Source organism: Panicum virgatum, chromosome 3K, assembly GCF_016808335.1.
Source record: "Panicum virgatum strain AP13 chromosome 3K, P.virgatum_v5, whole genome shotgun sequence".
Classification (NCBI taxonomy): domain Eukaryota; kingdom Viridiplantae; phylum Streptophyta; class Magnoliopsida; order Poales; family Poaceae; genus Panicum; species Panicum virgatum.
This window is the reverse complement of record NC_053138.1, coordinates 32,635,996-32,655,039: the sequence shown is the minus strand read 5'-3', so window position 1 is coordinate 32,655,039 and position 19,044 is coordinate 32,635,996. Positions and strand designations below refer to the sequence as shown.

General features: G+C 46.6%; 1 protein-coding gene across 2 annotated transcripts; it reads right to left on the bottom strand.

Annotated features, from left to right (window-relative positions):
* Window positions 1-274: 274 nt before the first annotated feature.
* Window positions 275-11,905, bottom strand: LOC120699024 (polyol transporter 5-like). Of its 2 annotated transcripts, XM_039982872.1 has the most exons (4): window positions 11,321-11,905; window positions 1,911-2,310; window positions 1,483-1,829; window positions 275-1,386 (listed from the first exon to the last, which is right to left on the bottom strand). In XM_039982872.1, the coding sequence occupies exons 2-4, from the start codon at window positions 2,227-2,229 to the stop codon at window positions 418-420; spliced, it is 1,635 nt and encodes a 544-aa protein (XP_039838806.1). In that variant the 5' UTR covers window positions 2,230-2,310; window positions 11,321-11,905; the 3' UTR covers window positions 275-417. The 2 variants fall into 2 exon arrangements, 1 of the variants encoding a protein (XP_039838806.1); XR_005685163.1 differs by lacking the exons at window positions 275-1,386; window positions 1,483-1,829; window positions 1,911-2,310 and adding an exon at window positions 10,720-11,193.
* Window positions 11,906-19,044: the final 7,139 nt, after the last annotated feature.

Genomic DNA, 19,044 nt, shown 5'->3' with positions numbered 1-19,044 from the left:
AATGTAAACTAGGAAACAAGAGTAACGGTTCATTTTGAATATTGCGGCGGCATAATTCACAAAATCAATTTGAAAGCTCCACGTAGTACAGAAATGGCTAGAAACACGATATATGAAAATTATTCTTTCAAGTATATACTCATTAATAAGTTCTTACTATATCTTTCCTCTACATAGCGTCATCAAGGCCTTCCGTACCGTGCGTATGCTACCATCATTTGTTTTGAAAAAAAAATGAATTAATATGAGAGTACAAAATGTGATGAAGGCGATAAATTCACAAAAATGTTTCAGGTCGAAATGTGAAAACAAAAATGACATCAATTCGCACAAAATTTATAGCAAAACAGCTGGGCAACATCAAAACACCCAGATACTAACTCTGCACTGCCTATGGTCCAAGCCATCAACGATCCATCACTTGGCGAAGAGCTCGTCCATGTCCTCGAGGCTCCGGCCCCTCGTCTCCGGCATCCGGGCGTACACGAACGCGCAGCCGGCCGCGGCCACCCCAGCGTACAGGAAGAAGCACCCGGGCATGGTGATCGCGTCGGCGAGCGAGATGAACGTCATGCTCACCAGCGCGCACGTCAGCCGGTTCACCGCCATGCCCAGGCTCGCGCCCTGTGCTCGCAGCCGCAGCGGCATGACCTCGGCGCTGTACGTGCCCGCCAGCGGCCCCAGCCCGACGGAGAACGCCGCTATGAAGGCCAGGACCGACGCGACGGTGGCCGCCGCCGCCGCTGCGCCGGGGACGCTGATGATGAGCGCCGCCCCCAGCGACGCCATCGACGCGGCCACCCCCGCCGTGCTGGCGAGGAGGAGCGGCCGCCGGCCGAGACGGTCGGAGAAGAGCGTGGCCACCAGGACGAAGCACGTCTTGACGACCCCGACACCGATGACGGCGCCGAGCATGGCCTTGTTCGACGACATGCCGGCCTTCCGGAATACCAGCGGGCTGTAGAGCACGATGGCGTCGATGCCGGACGCCTGCTGGACGAAGTGCACCCCGACGACGCAGATGAGGATCCGGCGGACGCTCGCCGACGGCCGGACGAGTAGCTCCGTCCAGACGCTGGTGCCGTCTCCGCCGTCGTCGCTGGCCTGCGGCTCCTTGACGACGGCCTGCTGCTTGATCTCCTTGAGGCGGAGGTCGGCCTCGGCGGGGGTGTCCGAGGTGCGCACGAGCACCGCGCGCGCCTCGGCGTGGCGCCCGCGCATCACGAGCCACCGCGGCGACTCCGGCATGGCGAGCACGCCGGCGGCGAGCAGCACCGGCGGGAGCACACCGGCGGCGTACATGACACGCCAGCCCAGGTGCACCGGCAAGCCGGCGAAGGCGTAGTTCGACACGTAGCCTAGGAGCAAGCCGACGCTGATGAACATCTGCACGTACGATCGAGCACACCAACCATGTTCATCTTAAGCTCAAAAATTAAATCAACATCAAGAAGATGACGTTCATGGTTGAGACATATATACGTCGAGGAACGACGACAGGAAGCCGCGCATGGACGGCGGCGAGATCTCGGCGTTGTAGACGGAGGTGACGACGTTGGAGAAGCCGAAGCCGACGCTGGTGACGCAGCGCGCGAACATGAGCGCGGAGAAGCTGCCGCCGAGCGCCATGGCGAGCGCGCCGGCCATGAGGGAGACGTTGGCAAGCACGAGCGTGCCGCGGCGGCCGAGGACGTCGGCCGCCCAGCCGGCGGCGAGGATGGACACGAGCATGAACACGTTGATGGAGCCGGCGAGCACCTCGATCTGCTCGTCGGAGAGGCCTATGTCCTCCTGGATGAACAGCTGCGCTCCGCTCATCAGCGCCAGGTCTGCAAGCACCATGACACATCTATTCATGCACACTTGCTACTAACTTGTTACTACCACGGAGATGAGATGGCAGAACGTACTATAGCCCATGAGGATGGTGGTCATGGAGGCGAGCGTGGCGCAGGCCAAGGCGTACATGTTCCGGCGCGGCCGCTTGTCGCCGGCGGCCTTTGTCGGCGAGGCCAGCAGCAGCACGGCCGCGGCATCATCGGCGGGCGCCATGGTTTCTCCACCACCGCAGGGCGCAGGCCGGCTGTTTGCAAAGTTGTGTGATCTGTCGATGCGATGTAAAGGTTGTGCTGCTTTTAAAGGCTTCTCAAGCAGAAGGTTCGGAGCCATCGATCTAGTTAGGTCGTCTTCTACCTTCTGTATAAACAATATTCTTTTTTTCAAGCACATGTCGATCGAATCGAGCTGGAATGCTGGATCATGTTATAATTTCTTCGTCTGAATGAGGTACGGATTTTTACCTCTGATAACCTGTGAAAAGTACAGCATACAATGAACACTGATCTGTACTATATGCTTTAACAGATTACAGATCGATGGTGACACGAGTCTGATTGAGATCTGGCCAGTGGCCACACATGCTTATTAGGCACGCTGCGCAAGGCGACGAGCAGGTGAGACGCCTCGCTAGACTGATGGGATCAATTTTTTGTTCCTGCACACAGTGTACTACGTCTTGTCTCGCTCATGGAAACGACAACCTAACACGAGGGCCTAGATGCTTGGGTTCTCGCAGGATTGCTACCTAACATAGTGCGGCTCGGCTGGAATAGCCCATGTTCTGAAATTTACGAAATTTGGAGGAGATTCCATCAGCAGTGAGGGCAGGCTGATTTTGTGCCGCCCGGCGCCGTTCCACCGGGTATCTGGACGGCCGCGGATGTCGTTGAGATGAGCGACTGCGGGTACGAGGTGTTGGATTGATCTCTTTCCTAATAGACCCAACGGTCTATTAGGCCCTTGATTTGCGTCCTGATCGGGGGCGCCCAACCCTTAATGGTTGGTGGGCCCCCGCTGCACAGCGCTAACATAAAAAGGGGGTGAAGGGGCCGGGACACGACGTACGAAGTTCATCGCGCCGCCAGCACCTTCTCCCACATCCTAAACCCTAGCCGATCTAGAGGGGCGCTGGAGCAGCGGGAATCCCCACCGCTGCCATCGACGCTGGTTCATCTACGTCGACGTCACCGTTCTCGACTCCGACACCACGTCCGCGACGCCTCTGCACTGCTCGTCGCCGCCTTTGAGCGGATCTCCATCAACGAACCTGTGATGGCCGGACCAAGCTCTTCTGCAGGCACCGAAGGTCCTCAATCTCGCTCCTCTCTCTCTTTTCTCTGTGTTAGTGTTGTAGATCTAGGACATTGTTGCACTCAGATCAAGGAAAGAAAGAGAAATCCTCACTGATCCGTGCTCTAGTGTGATCCTAATCCTAACAATGGTATCAGTCGCCTTGCTAGCGCATAGATCTAGTAGGGGAAAGCATGATTCAACCTTGAATCGAAAGCAAATCAAAAGAAAAGGTCGATTTCGAATCAAATCGCACAGCAAACCCTAACCCTAGAGCATAGGGCGGTGGGTACTCACCTGCATCGCCCCACAGCCGGCCGTCCTCGTGCGGAACAGACCTGCGCAGCCCGCTTCGTCGGGGCGCGGCACAGGATGCTCCGCCGCTCGCCACCGGGACGCCGGGGCGCACGCGCGCGGGCTCGAAAGCGAGGCGCCATCCATGGCGAGCTCGACGGCGGCGCGCTCACCCACCGGCGAGCGCGCGCGCCGGCGAGCAAGCCGCAGTGGCGCCGCTCTGCCCGCTCCGCCCGGCCACCATGGCCAGTGGCCGTCGCCTCCGTTGCGTGGAGAGAGAAGGGGGAGCGAAAGAATGAACTAGGGTTTGAGGGACGCCGCGTCGTCGTCGGTTTTGATCCGGCGAACCGCGCGGGCGACCGTCCGATCAAGATCGACGGTCGAGATCGCGCCTCGCCTCCTAGGCTGGCAGGCGGCCCATGCGGGCGGGGGGAGGGGACGCCGCGGCGGGCCGATTCGGTGGCCCGGCCATTGGCTGTCGGGCCTCGGGCCCAAGGAAAGGTGGCCGAGCAGGCCGCGGGCCGGTTTGCTTCTGGGCCGCCTGAACAGTGCCTAGTTTAATTGTTTTTTCTATTTTTCCAGAAGCAATTTCAATAGTTTTTTGAATGGTTTTGATTATAGTTTGATCTCTATTCAATTTTGCACCAACGTGTTTATTGTTTAGAGATAAAAGTTTATAGTTTTGCTTCTGGAAATAGAAATTCCTACATGTTTCCGCTGCTAAGATCATATAGTTGCTTTTATACTTTAATTCGAACCAACGAGATAATTAAAGTTTAAGAGCATGGTTAAAAGCTTATTTTAAGGATTATGGTATTGTTAATTACAATACTGTAATTTCATAGTTTTTGTGCATTTATTTCTATTTCTGCCCAACGGTGATATAGATTTAATTGCATAAACAGTTGTATGTTCTATTTTTGACCAACGTTGGAATTATTACATACAATTGTTGTTATTATGTTCTCACTATTTTTTGAAATTTTCAGCGGGGATGAACTTGATGGGATTCATCAGTCACATCCCGACTCTAAAAGGAGACAACTATGGCGAATGGATCAAGAAAGTTGATCTTGCCTTCGTCTGTGGAGAGGTGGATGAGATGATCACCACTCCAAAGCCCACTGAGCCACCGGCTCCAGTGAGAGGGGAATCTGACACTGATGCTGAGTGGCAGGAAAAGCAAAGGGACTATGCTCCCATAAAGATGGCTTATGATCTCCAAAAGATAAAATGGAATAATGCCAACAAGAAATGTGTGGCAGTGATAAAGAACACAATTGATCCTAACATTTTGGGTTCAATTGGATAGTGTGATTCAGCTGCAGAGTACCTTGAAAAGATATATGCCACACAGATCATAGAGCAGTTGGTCACAAAGAGGTACTATGACAATGCCGGTACTATAAGAGATCATATCATGGGGATGTGCGCCTTGAACTCTAAGCTCAAACCAATGAACTTGGATCTCAAGGAAGAGTTTATGGTGCACCTGGTGTTCGCTTCTCTGCCAAAAGAGTTTGCAACATTCGTTGTAAACTATAACTCACAGCCAGAGAAGTGGAACATGGAAAAGGCTATTGCCATGTGTGCACAAGAAGAAGATAGACTCAATAAACAGAATGGTGGGTCTGTCAATTTTGTGCATAATAACAAGAAAATGCCTTTCCATGCTGCTTCTTCCTCTAAAGCTAAAGACAAAGCCCCTATGCCACAAAAGTATCAGCAACAGCGCACTCCAGCACAAGATGAGTGCTTCCACTGCTTTGACAAGGGGCATCGGCAGATTGTCCCGCTTACTTAAAGATGATAATGGCAAAGAATGGTGAGAATGTAATTTCATTTGTTAATGAATCCCTGTATTTAAAGTTTTCTAAATCTACTTGGTGGATTGATTCTGGTGCAACTGTGCATGTTGCAAATTCTTTACAGGGATTCCGTTCGACAAGGACTACGCAAAGAAGCGAAAGACACATTAAAGTCGCGAACGGAGTACAAGCAGATGTTGAAGCTGTTGGCGATGTCTCCATTGAGCTAGTTAATGGTTTCATGCTTGTATTAAAAGATGTTTTATTTGTTCCTTCGCTTCAAAGAAACTTGATAAGTGTATCACGCTTAGACACAGATGGTTTTGGTTGTCATTTTGCGAATGGCAAATGTGAACTATGGTTTGATAATAATTGTATTGGTGATGCTGTCCTTTACAATGATCTTTATTTATTGTCTATGCGTGATAAAGTGCATTCTGTATGTGATGTGAATGTGAATGAATCCTTGTCAGAGAAAGAAACAAAGAAACGAAAGAGAACTCAAGATACTTCATCGAAATTATGGCACTGTCGTTTAGGCCATATTTCGAGGGGGAGAATTGAAAGATTAGTGAAGAGTGAAATTCTTCCACAGTTAAAGTTCTCTGATCTTGAACAATGCGTTGAATGCATTAAAGGAAAATTTGTAAAGCAAATTAAAAAGGGTGCCAAACGAAGTGCAGGAATGTTAGAAATAATTCACACTGATATATGTGGATCGTTTCCTGTGAAAAGTGTGGATGGCTATGATTCGTTCATAACATTCACAGACGATTACTCCTGCTATGGTTACATTTATCCAATTAAAGAAAGATCTGAAGCATTGGATAAATTTAAAATATTCAAAGCTGAGGTTGAAAATCAGCTTGACAAAAGAATTAAAATAGTAAGATCAGACCGTGGAGGGGAGTACTACGGTCGACATACCCCTTATGGACAAGTTCCTGGACCTTTTGCGAGGTTTTTACAGAAAAATGGTATAGTTGCCCAATACTCTACACCGGGGGAGCCTCAGCAAAATGGAGTAGCTGAAAGACGCAACAGTACACTAATGTATATGGTGCGCAGTATGATGAGTTATTCCTCATTGCCATTGAGTCTGTGGATGGAGGCGTTGAAAACCGCCATCCATATTCTCAACAGAGTGCCAAGCAAATCGGTGCCCATAACGTCGTATGAGCTATGGACAGGAAGAGAACCCTCACTGACTCACCTACGGGTCTGGGGGAGCCCAGCTGAGGCTAAAGTGTTTAATCCAAATATTGGAAAATTGGATCCCAAAACTGTAAGCTGCCATTTCATAGGCTATCCTGAAAAGTCGAAAGGTTTTCGTTTCTACTGCCCAGACAGACATACAAAGTTTGTAGAAACAAGACATGCTGTCTTTCTAGAAAGTGAAATGATCAGGGGGAGCATGGTACCTAGAGAAATTGACCTTGAGGAGAAGCGGGTGTATGTGCCTACTCCTATGATTCAAGATCCATTTTTCTCACTATCTGTTGATGCTGCACCAAAAGTTCCTGAAATAGTGACGTCAGTACCTTCTTCGGTTGTTGCTGCGCCAACTATTCCAGTTATTACGGTGTCAACACCTGTCGCAACTCCACCCATACCAACAGTGAGCGAAGGTTTGGAACCTGTCATCCAGGAACCGCCTGAACCCGCGGTTGGACATGAGTAGGAGGTGCTACAGCCCCCTATGGAAAATATGCCAGAAGTTGAGGCACAAAATGTGCCACAAGCAGTGGCCCTTAGAAGGTCACAAAGAGAAAGAAGGTCGGCTATTTCTAGCGACTATGAAGTTTATAATACAGAAGAGGTTCATGTGGAGGGTGATCCCACTTCATATGAAGAAACCATGAGAAGTATTCACTCATCTAAATGGCTGAAAGCTATGAAGGATGAGATGAAATCAATGAGTTCCAATGGTGTTTGGGACTTAGATGAAATTCCTAAAGGAGCCAAAACAGTAGGCTGTAAATGAGTTTATAAGATAAAACATGACTCCAAAGGGAATGTAGAAAGGTTCAAAGCACGACTTGTGGCAAAAGCCTTTACGCAAAGAGAAGGGATAGACTATAACGAAACCTTTTCTCCGGTTTCGTGTAAAGCTTCCTTCAGGATTATAATGGCATTGGTGGCACATTATGACTTAGAGTTACATCAGATAGATGTAAAGACGGCATTCCTTAACGGGGATTTGTATGAAAATGTTTACAAGGCACAACCAAAAGGTTTTGTCATGACAGGAAAAGAACATATGGGGTGTCGCTTAAAGAAATCCATTTATGGATTAAAGCAAGCCTCTAGGCAGTGGTATTTAAAGTTTGATGAAATCATAAGAAAATTTGGGTTTAAAGAAAATGAGGAGGATAATTGCATTTATGCAAAGTTCAGAAGTGGAAAATTTATTTTCCTGATCCTATATGTGGATGACATTCTACTTGCTAGTAGTGATGTTGGTCTGCTACTGGAGACAAAGAAATTCTTGTCCTCAAACTTTGATATGAAAGATCTTGGTGAAGCTTCATTTGTTTTGGGAATTGAAATTCACCGAGATAGAACAAAGGGGGTATTGGGACTGTCACAAAAGGCATACTTAGAAAAAGTTCTAAAGAAATACAGTATGCATATGTGCAAGCCTTCACCTGCTCCAATAGTCAAGGGCGATAGATTTGGGAAATTTCAATGTCCCAGGAACCAGTATGAGATCGATCAAATGAAAGCGGTTCCATATGCTTCAGCTGTAGGAAGCATACAGTATGCTCAAGTTTGTACACGCCCTGACTTAGCTTTTGTTACCGGGATACTTGGCAGATATCAAAGTAATCCAGGACAGGCACACTGGATTATGGTAAAGAAAGCATTACGTTATGTGCAAGGCACAAAAGGCCTCATGCTAACATACAGAAAATCCGATTCCCTAGAGATAGAAGGGTACTCAGATGCGGATTTTGCGGGGGACATTGATGACCGAAAGTCCACGTCCGGTTATGTGTTCACACTCGCAGGGGGAGCTATATCGTGGAAAAGCTCCGAACAAAGCGTCACTGCATCATCGACGATGTACGCTGAATTTGTAGCATGTTATGAGGCTTCGGGGCAGGTTGAATGGTTAAAGAAATTTATACCCGGTTTAAGAGTGGTAGACAGCATTCAAAGACCACTCAGAATGTACTGCGACAATGAACCAGCAGTGTTTTATGCTCACAACAATAAGTCAAGTGGTGCTGCCAAACACATTGACATAAAGTTTTATGTTGTGAAGGAGAAAATCCAGAATCACTCTATTACACTCGAGCATATAAGTACAAAGAAAATACTTGCGGATCCGCTCACTAAAGGCTTACCACCCAATGTGTTCATGGAACACATAGCCGGCATAGATTTAAGGGAAAGCCTGTGATTTCTGGAACACAAAAGGGCCCAAAAGATAAAGAATTTGTTTCAAAAACAGTGATGTGTGTGGTAGCTGTTGAGTCTATCGGCCTTGGACCGTGATGATAAAGCATGCTCTATTCACTAATCTGTGATGGAACAACTAAAGGTAAAGTTTCAGGCAAAAGTATAAAGTTAAAGTACAAAGTGAGATCAAGGGGGAGAATATTGGATTGATCTCTTTCCTAATAGACCCAACGGTCTATTAGGCCCTTGATTTGCGCCCTGATTGGGGGCGTCCAACCATTAATGGTTGGTGGGCCCCCGCTGCACAGCGCTAACATAAAAAGGAGGTGAAGGGGCCGGGGCACGGCGTACGAAGTTCATCGCGCTGCCAGCACCTTCTCCCACATCCTAAACCCTAGCCGATCTAGAGGGGCGCTGGAGCAGCGGGAATCCCCACCACTGCCATCGACGCTGGTTCATCTGCGTCGACGTCACCGTTCTCGACTCCGACACCACGTCCGCGACGCCTCTGCACTGCTCGTCGCCGCCTTTGAGCGGATCTCCATCAACGAACCTGTGATGGCCGGACCAAGCTCTTCTGCAGACACCGAAGGTCCTCAATCTCGCTCCTCTCTCTCTTTTGTCTGTGTTAGTGTTGTAGATCTAGGACATTGTTGCACTCAGATCAAGGAAAGAAAGAGAAATCCTCACTGATCCGTGCTCTAGTGTGATCCTAATCCTAACACGAGGAAGTGTACGGGAGATGTATTTGTGAACAGTTTGTGATGTATTTGAGCGGAGATCTTATATTTTAATACACCAGTACCGAGGGAGAAGTGGACGCGTGCCTTTGGAGAGGGTAACTGGACCCGGCTCGACGCTTCCGGAGAGGGAATCTTGTACAGTACAAAATTTGTTTGCACTTGGCAGCACATGTGCCGTTTGGCGTCAGATATTGCAATTAATTAGTACATATTGTCCTTTGATTCTTCTCAAGACTATCACCGCTAATGTGTTAATAGCAAAATAAATATCGCCGGAGCATATGTAAATCAACGCACATCATTGATAAGCAAGATCAATTATGAAATTGTTAAACCAATAAGATGCCATTCTATTTGTGCATATTAAAAACAGAGCGTATATGATGCTAAATTATTTTTATACGTGACAAAACAAGTTAGGAAACTGATCAATGCATGGTTGTGCATCTATTCTTAACGGAAAAATATTCTCTTGTCAAAAATATGAAAATGCACACAAAAAGGTGATATCTATGCTTTCGCTCATAAAAAGTCATAAAATATTTTTTCACAGCATATAATCTAGAGAGCTGGGTAGAGACCTAACTTATTCAAGATGTATTTAATTTTGTAACAATTGTCTAATGATGCACTTTTTTGTAAGTAGAAAAGAAAATGCATGTATATTTTTGCTTATAATAATTAAAAGGGCCTAAAATGCACATATATTTTCCTGGTATGCACACCTTGAAAAAATATAAATTCAAATTCAAAGCGGTGAAGCGAAAAATCCTAAAAATATAGAGTCCAAGATGCTCACGGGATAAAAAATCTAATCCTGTACTACTGCTGGGTGGTCCAAATTCTTCAGCTGCTTAGGGTCATATTTTTTTACATGCATGATTAGCGATTTATCATACAAGCATAGTTCGAATGCCTACAAAACCTAAATATGTTCATCATTCATGATGCACTTATTATTGTGCATAGGAAAAAAATTAAAATCAAACTTGTACATGTTTATTTTTACACACTACAAAAATCTCAAAGTTTTTCAATGAACGAGATGCACGAGAAATCTTACAACAACATCTTAAGTTGCTTATTGTCCAAGATGCACATATATTTTAGGATGCAAAAATAGCTTAATAACCCTGGTAGATAATATGCACATATTATGGTGCAGATAGAAAATATCAAAATTATTGAATATGTGAGATGCACAAATTTGTGTGCACATAAAAAATAGCACATTTTTTTATAACCCATGAAATAAATCAAGAAATAGAGTAATATGCTAGATAGCCCATACTTTTTGTGCACACGGAAAATCACAATAAAATGTGCGTTGATGCTCATTCTTCATAAAAAAAACTCTTATAAATTAACCAAAGGTACAAGGTTCTATGTATTCATGTGCAAACAAACTATTTCATGAAATCATTAGATGCACATTCTTTACAAAACCACAAAAGAGATTAAATAAAAGTTGAATAAAAGGCAGCACATATATTGTGCAAATAAAGCATCTCGAAATTTGTTCGTGTCAAAACGATGCATTTGTTGCTCACACAAGAACAATCTAACTATTGGAGATGTTGCTAAGCTCTAAATACCACATGCCGGGGGCCATCTGCAATAGCACGAAGCTGTCCTGCTCGACGGCGGCGGCGGCTGCGCGACTGGTTGGCCCGCGGTTCTTGATAACCGGCGTCGCAGTCTTGAACTCGGACGCCACCATCCTGACCTTGCCCATCCTGCACCGACTGCAGCAGCTTGTAGCCGGGCGACGCCGCCGTGTACTAGTGCAGGATGTACCGCGCGGACGACGAGTGCTGCCATTGCATTTTCTCCGGGTGGTGAGCCAAGAGTACTAGATGCACGGACCCAGAACGCATCTCGTGGAAGCAATGCAATAGCCAACGAATGGAGGGGAGAATGGGAGTGAAGAAGAGAACTTACAATGGGGGTACTCTTGCTGGAGAGGAAAGGCAGCAGTTCGGCCGGCTTGGATGGGATGGGCGTGAGCGGCCCATGACGCCGAGAAGGCGGAGGTCCAACCGCCGGAAGGAGGTGCCTGATCCGCCGTGGCCCGTAGCAGCGGAGGCCATGGATGGTGTACGCGTCAGGTGCCGCGCATCCAGTTCCCAACCCCTCCCGGCGGCCGGATTCCTCGGCATCGGGGTCGCCGACGGCGAGGCGCTTAGCAACCGGCCCCTCGATGAGCAGCACGATGAGCTACTCCTCGAGGTACTGCTACAGCACCTTCTCCGGAGGCGGCAGCAGCGGCGCGGCGGACTTCGCCGGCACAGGATCAGCGTCCTCGACGGCGACGTGCTCACTCCAACCACATCAGTTTTTTTACCAATTACTCACGAGAAATGGCAAATCACCCAAGAAGAAAGAGATGAACAATTTCCTTGCCTGCTCCCAGGTCGGGGTCCAAGGGCCGTCGGCGAGATCTCCTTCCTCGTCCATGACGCTCAAGTGCGCAAGTGATGAACACCAGCACAGGAGCGCTTGGTCTAGATATTTTTCGGAACAAGCGTTAGGTGTTAGAAATCTAGGCAATTTTCGGTATATTTTAATTCCAAAATTAAATGTATAAACTAGCAATATTTCTATGACTTTAAGGAGTAAAATAAAACATGTGAACATGTTTATACTTATCACACATATAAGCATAAACAATATAAATAACCAAAGTTTCAGGGAGTACCCTAAAGCGGGGCCGTTGCCGGAAGCATTGGCTACGCTGTTACCAACTGGAGTAGACATCTACTCGGTTGGCCTCAGTCGAAGTAGTCGAACTAAATCGGTGCAGGAAGAAGTTCGCAGTGCAGTCCCACGAACGGTCACCAAGATGTAGTCGACGTAGTCGTTCGGCCACCAGAATGTAGTCGACGTAGTCGTTCGGCTCGTCCACCAGGAAGTAGTCGTACAATCGGGCAAAGCCTTAGTATTTTTGAGCAGTCACGCTAAAGCGTTACCCAAAAACCTGATTGCCCGCCTATCCCGTGCAGGATCTCAAGGCGAGCAAGGTTTCGGAGGCCTGCTCACGCTAATTCTGTGCGCGCAGAAATTAGCGTTGGGGAACTCAGTTGTTGCAACTGGAGAGGGAGAAGAGAGGAGCCGAGTTGCCTCAGTGCTCTGGTGCAGGATGGATGAGGGGAATGGCACTCCTTATATAGTGACTCAGGTGCTCAGGTTCGTTGAACCTGGACACCATCAGAGTCATTTAGGTGATGCGGTTATGGCCATTAATTACAGATTTAATTGCACATTTAATCGCACGATTAATTGCTGTCAACGGCAAAATAGCCATCACATCACACCGCGCCGCCGCGCCGCACCGCGCCGCGCCGCGCCGCGCCGCGCCTCGGCCACGGCCACGGCCACGGCCCGGCCCGGCCCGGCCCGGCCCGGCCCGGCTCGGCGAGGCGAGCGAGCGCGCGCGCGCGTGTGGTTCACCGTCCTCCTCTTACCGGCTTCACAAGTGGTGTACAAGAAGTCCACCTTTTAAGTCGGTTGAGATCCTCCTCAATTCCCGGTACGGAATTAAACATTGATTCCCTAGCATTAATAGTGGGCTTTAAATTCTTTTAATGCTTTAGAATAAATGGGCCAAGCCCATTACTCTAACAATCCCCACCAAGAAATTCAAGCCACACTAGAAATACCCTCATTCTCTCATTGATATACCAGTATTCGACAGAGACTGTTAAGTTGAACTTCCATCTAGGACAAAGGCTACACTTATTCACAACTGTGCAATGGACTATGCCTTGAATTGCCAGTTTTGTGCAAACAAGTTTGACCAGAGCCCTACACTGGTACTAGGCTGCAAAAGCATCCCCGCGGTTTGGAGCTTATAAGTCATACTCCAGGCCCTTCATGAGTTTCTAGAGAATACCCAATTCTCATAGACCATGACCAGTGGTCAAACTCATATAGGTGTGTTCCTTTCAGATGTTCTGTAGGACAACATCTTTGTTTCAAGAAAACAACTCATTTGTTTAAAAGAAACCACCTGGCACACATTAAGGTATAGACCAACCTGCCATACAGATTAGAAGAGAAATGCACCTTATACACGGAATGAGCCCTTTTCACAAAGGTTCTCTTCTCACAGTCAGACTTTAGTTTGTTTCACCATCCTAATTCACGGGATCTCCGATCACATAGGACAGGTTTCCACTATAGAATGACTCACGTGGGTCTCAAGCCCAATTCCATAGATGCATTGTCTATCACATTTCGTGAAAGACCCTTTGTAAACTGATCTGTCAGATTTTTAGCCGTCTGAACATAGTCCAGGGCTATAACTCCGGAGTTTCTCAATTTTCTGACAGATTTCAACCGCCTTTTCACATGTCTAGATGACTTCATGTTATCCTTTGAACTATTCACCTTGACAATTACCGTTTGATTGTCACAGTTCATTAGGATTGCCGGTAACGGTTTTTCAACTATCGGCAAGTCCATAAGGAGCTCACGAAGCCACTCAGCCTCAACAGTGGCGGTATCTAATGCTGTGAGTTCTGCTTCCATAGTTGACCTCGTTAAGATGGTCTGCTTGCAAGACTTCCAGGAAACAGCTCCACCACCAAGTGTAAACACATATCCACTTGTGGCCTTTATCTCATCAGCATCAGAAATCCAATTTGAATCACTATACCCTTCTAGTACCCTTGGGTACCCGGTGTAGTGAATTCCATAGTTCATTGTCCCCTTCAGATAGCGCATTACTCTTTCAAGACCCTTCCAATGATCATCTCCCGGGTTTGAAATAAACCGGCTCAGTTTGCTTACAGCAAACGAGATGTCAGGTCTTGTAGCGCTCGCTAAATACATTAATGAACCAATGATCTGAGAATATCTCAGCTGATCTCGCATTATCCTTTTGTTCTTTCTAAGAATTAAACTGGCATCATATGGTGTTGAGACAGGTTTATAGTCGCTATAACCAAAGCGACTTAACACCTTCTCCACATAGTGAGACTGTGTAAGAATCACCCCACCATTGATCTCTTTTACCAGCTTTATATTAAGGATAACATCAGCTTCTCCCAGATCCTTCATCTCAAAATTTTGAGATAAAAACTCTTTGACTTCCTTAATCACATTAAGGCTAGTGCCAAAGATCAGTATGTCATCCACATACAAGCACAAAATCACTCCTTCAGCCCCACCATAGCGATAGTACACACATCTGTCAGCTTCGTTCACAACAAAGCCGGCAGAGGTCAAAGTTCTATCAAACTTTTCATGCCACTGCTTAGGCGCTTGCTTGAGACCATATAAAGATTTTAACAACTTACAAACCATTCCTTCTTGACCCTTTGATACAAACCCATCCGGCTGATCCATATAGATCTCCTCTTCTAACTCTCCATTGAGGAAAGCCGTCTTAACGTCCATCTGATGAACGAGAAGACCATAAGAGGCTGCCAAGGAAAGTAACACTCGAATTGTGGTCAATCGGGCAACTGGTGAATAAGTGTCAAAGAAATCTTCTCCTTTTTTTTGTGTATAACCCTTGGCCACAAGCCTAGCCTTGTACTTTTCAATAGTACCATCTGGCCTAAGCTTTTTCTTGAACACCCACTTGCATCCAACCGGTTTACATCCATAAGGACGTTCAACGACCTCCCAGGTTCCATTAGACATAAAATCCATCTCACTCCTTACTGCTTCCTTCCAATAGTCAGCATCAGGAGATGAATATGCCTCTTCAATGGTTCTGGGTGTATCATCTATGAGGTATACAATGAAATCATCACCAAAAGACTTTACAGTCCTTTGTCTCTTGCTCTTTCTCGGAGCATCATTGTTATCCTCCTCAGGATTTTCTACAAGTGTATGTTCATTGTGTTCTATCGGCTCAGCAGAGCCATCATCCTTGATGAACTCTTGCCTAGATGAACTTGTTTCATCTCTCATGGGAAAAATATTTTCAAAAAATGTAGCATCTCTGGACTCCATTATAGTACCAACATGCATGTCAGGTACTCCAGATTTCACTATTAAAAATCTATATCCAACGCTGTGAATAGCATAACCTAGAAAGATACAATCCACAGTTTTAGGTCCAAGCTTACGTTTCTTGGTTATTGGCACACTCACTTTTGCCAAACAACCCCATGTACGTAAGTATGACAGTGTTGGCATTTTCTTCTCCCATTCCTCGAAAGGAGTTATCTCTTTATTCTTTGTAGGAACACGGTTTAGGACATGACATGCAGTCAATATAGCCTCACCCCACCATTCCTTGGAAAGTCCCGCTGTATCTAACATGGCGTTAACCAAATCCGTTAGAGTGCGGTTCTTTCTTTCGGCAACCCCATTTGACTGAGGTGAATAGGGAGGCGTCCTCTCATGAATAATACCATGTTCCTCGCAGAATAAACTGAATAAATTTGAGAAATACTCGCCACCACGATCTGACCTAACTCTTTTGATCTTTCTCTCAAGTTGGTTTTCTACTTCAGCTTTATAGATTTTAAAGTAGTGTAAAGCTTCATCTTTTGACTTCAACAAATAGATGTAACAAAATCTAGTACTATCATCAATCAAAGTCATGAAATATTTTTTACCACCTTTTGTCAACACTCCATTCATTTCGCACAAATCGGAATGAATTAATTCTAAGGGTGCCAAGCTCCTTGCCTTCGCGATCTTATGAGGCTTACGAGTTTGTTTTGATTCAACACATACATGACACTTAGAATTTTTGACAAAAGTGAACTTTGGAATTAAGCTCAAATTAGCTAAGCGCATCATACAACCAAAATTAACGTGACAAAGCCTCGAATGCCAAACATTTGTTTCATCAACGTTAATAACATTGTATGCAATTTTATTACAAACATCTGACAAAGAAAGACGGAACAAACCTCCGCTTTCATAACCTTTTCCAACAAAAGTACCAAACTTAGACAAGATACATTTATTGGACTCAAAGACTAATTTGAAACCATCTCTACACAGTAGAGAGCCGCTGACTAAATTCTTCTTGATGGTGGGGACATGCTGCACGTTCTTCAGCTGCACGGTCTTCCCCGAAGTAAACTTCAGATTTACCGTACCAACACCAAGAACACGCGCATGTGATCCGTTCCCCATCAGCAAGGAGGAAGTCCCGCCGGTCTGGTAAGAAGAGAACAAAGAAGCATCAGCACAAACATGAATATTAGCACCAGTATCAACCCACCACTCGGGTGAACCAAAGACTGAAAGAACAGTAGGTAATAAATTACCGTACCCCGAAGTTCCTCCAGGCTCGCTAATAACCATGTTGGCGGAGTTGTTGCCTTTGCGGTTCGGACACTTTGCAGCAAAGTGATCCGTACTAGCGCACACATAGCAAGCTCCCGTCTTCTTCTTCTTCTTAAAAGTGGTTGTCTTCTTAGTCTTTGGTTGGTTCTGCGGTGGCTTTTTCTTGTTCTTGTTGGAGTTGTTCTTCTGAACAAGATTGGCACTTGAAGCACCAACAACTCCTTTCCCACGTATGTCCTTTGCTCTCGCCTTCTCCTCAACATCAAGAGTCCCTATGAGTCCATCTATTGTGAACTCCTGTCTCTTATGTTTTAGAGAAGTAGCAAAGTCCCTCCAAGAAGGTGGCAGCTTAGAGATTATACCTCCAGCCACAAACTTATTGGGTAACACACATGGGGACTCTTTGCTGCAATTTTTGAGATCTTTTGCCAGAGTATGTATTTCATGAGCCTGTTCCACTACAGAACGGTCTTCGACCATCCTGTACTCAAGGAACTGCTCCATGATATACAACTCACTCCCGGCGTCAGATACTCCATATTGAGCCTCAAGAGCATCCCACAAAGCTTTGCCAGTTGGCAGCCGGATATAAGAATCCACCAGGTTATCACCGAGAACACTAATGATCAAGCCTCGAAAGAGGATATCAGCCTCATCGAACGCACTCCCTTCCTCTGGAGAGAATTGTTCAGGCTTACCCACTTTCACATGGATCACTCTCGATAGTGTTAACCACAGTATAAGCCGCTCTTGCCAACGTTTGTAATTTGAACCATCAAAAGGTGATGGTTTGATTGATGCAGCAAAGCTAGATACCGAAAGCCTATTAACATAATCAGGTTTTTGGATTGTTAGAAATCTAGGCAATTTTCGGTATATTTTAATTCCAAAATTAAATGTATAAACTAGCAATATTTCTATGACTTTAAGGAGTAAAATAAAACATGTGAACATGTTTATACTTATCACACATATAAGCATAAACAATATAAATAACCAAAGTTTCAGGGAGTACCCTAAAGCGGGGCCGTTGCCGGAGGCATTGGCTGCACTGTTACCAACTGGAGTAGACATCTACTCGGTTGGCCTCAGTCGAAGTAGTCGAACTAAATCGGTGCAGGAAGAAGTTCGCAGTGCAGTCCCACGAACGGTCACCAAGATGTAGTCGACGTAGTCGTTCGGCCACCAGAATGTAGTCGACGTAGTCGTTCGGCTCGTCCACCAGGAAGTAGTCGTACAATCGGGCAAAGCCTTAGTATTTTTGAGCAGTCACGCTAAAGCGTTACCCAAAAACCTGATTGCCCGCCTATCCCGTGCAGGATCTCAAGGCGAGCAAGGTTTCGGAGGCCTGCTCACGCTAATTCTGTGCGCGCAGAAATTAGCGTTGGGGAACTCAGTTGTTGCAACTGGAGAGGGAAGAGAGGAGCCGAGTTGCCTCAGTGCTCTGGTGCAGGATGGATGAGGGGAATGTCACTCCTTATATAGTGACTCAGGTGCTCAGGTTCGTTGAACCTGGACACCATCAGAGTCATTTAGGTGATGCGGTTATGGCCATTAATTACAGATTTAATTGCACATTTAATCGCACGATTAATTGCTGTCAACGGCAAAATAGCCATCACATCACATCGCGCCGCGCCGCGCCGCGCCGCGCCGCGCCGCGCCGCGCCGCGCCGCGGCCACGGCCACGGCCACGGCCACGGCCACGGCCACGGCCCGGCCCGGCCCGGCCCGGCCCGGCCCGGCGAGGCGAGGCGAGCGAGCGCGCGCGCGCGTGTGGTTCACCGTCCTCCTCTTACCGGCTTCACAAGTGGTGTACAAGAAGTCCACCTTTTAAGTCGGTTGAGATCCTCCTCAATTCCCGGTACGGAATTAAACATTGATTCCCTAGCATTAATAGTGGGCTTTAAATTCTTTTAATGCTTTAGAATAAATGGGCCAAGCCCATTACTCTAACAATAGGAAGCCCAGACCTTCTTTCCTTTCTTATTTTAACCATATTGCGGGCCGTATTTCGCTATTTGATATCACCGTATACTTTGAAAAAAATCAAACCTGCACGCTTTCCCGAATCTCGAAAGCCGTCCGCTCCATGCCGCCAAAGTCTGGTGGCCGTCCGTATACCCGGCGGAACGGCGCCCGGGGGCTCAGGGCGCGTTTAGTTCCCAAAAATTTTCACCCAAAAATTTTCACCTCCTCTTTAAATACACGTATGAAGCACTAAATGTAATTGAATAACAAAACTAATTACCCAGTTTGGATGTACACGTCGAGACGAATCTTTTGAGCCTAATTAGTGCATGATTAGCCATAAGTGCTACAGTAACCCACATGTGCTAATGATGCGGTCAAAGGACTCAAAAGATCCATCTCGCGGTTTCCAAGTGAGTTCTGAAATTAGTTTTTTA

Bases quoted from the DNA above. Each gene is read 5' to 3' on its own strand.
- LOC120699024 (XM_039982872.1), bottom strand. From the start codon at position 2,229: ATGTGCTTGAAAAAAAGAATATTGTTTATACAGAAGGTAGAAGACGAC. The intron at 1,830-1,910 runs GTACGTTCTGCC...TGGTGCTTGCAG, and splicing joins CACCATCCTCATGGGCTATA to ACCTGGCGCTGATGAGCGGA. The intron at 1,387-1,482 runs GTATATATGTCT...TCGTACGTGCAG, and splicing joins TCCTGTCGTCGTTCCTCGAC to ATGTTCATCAGCGTCGGCTT.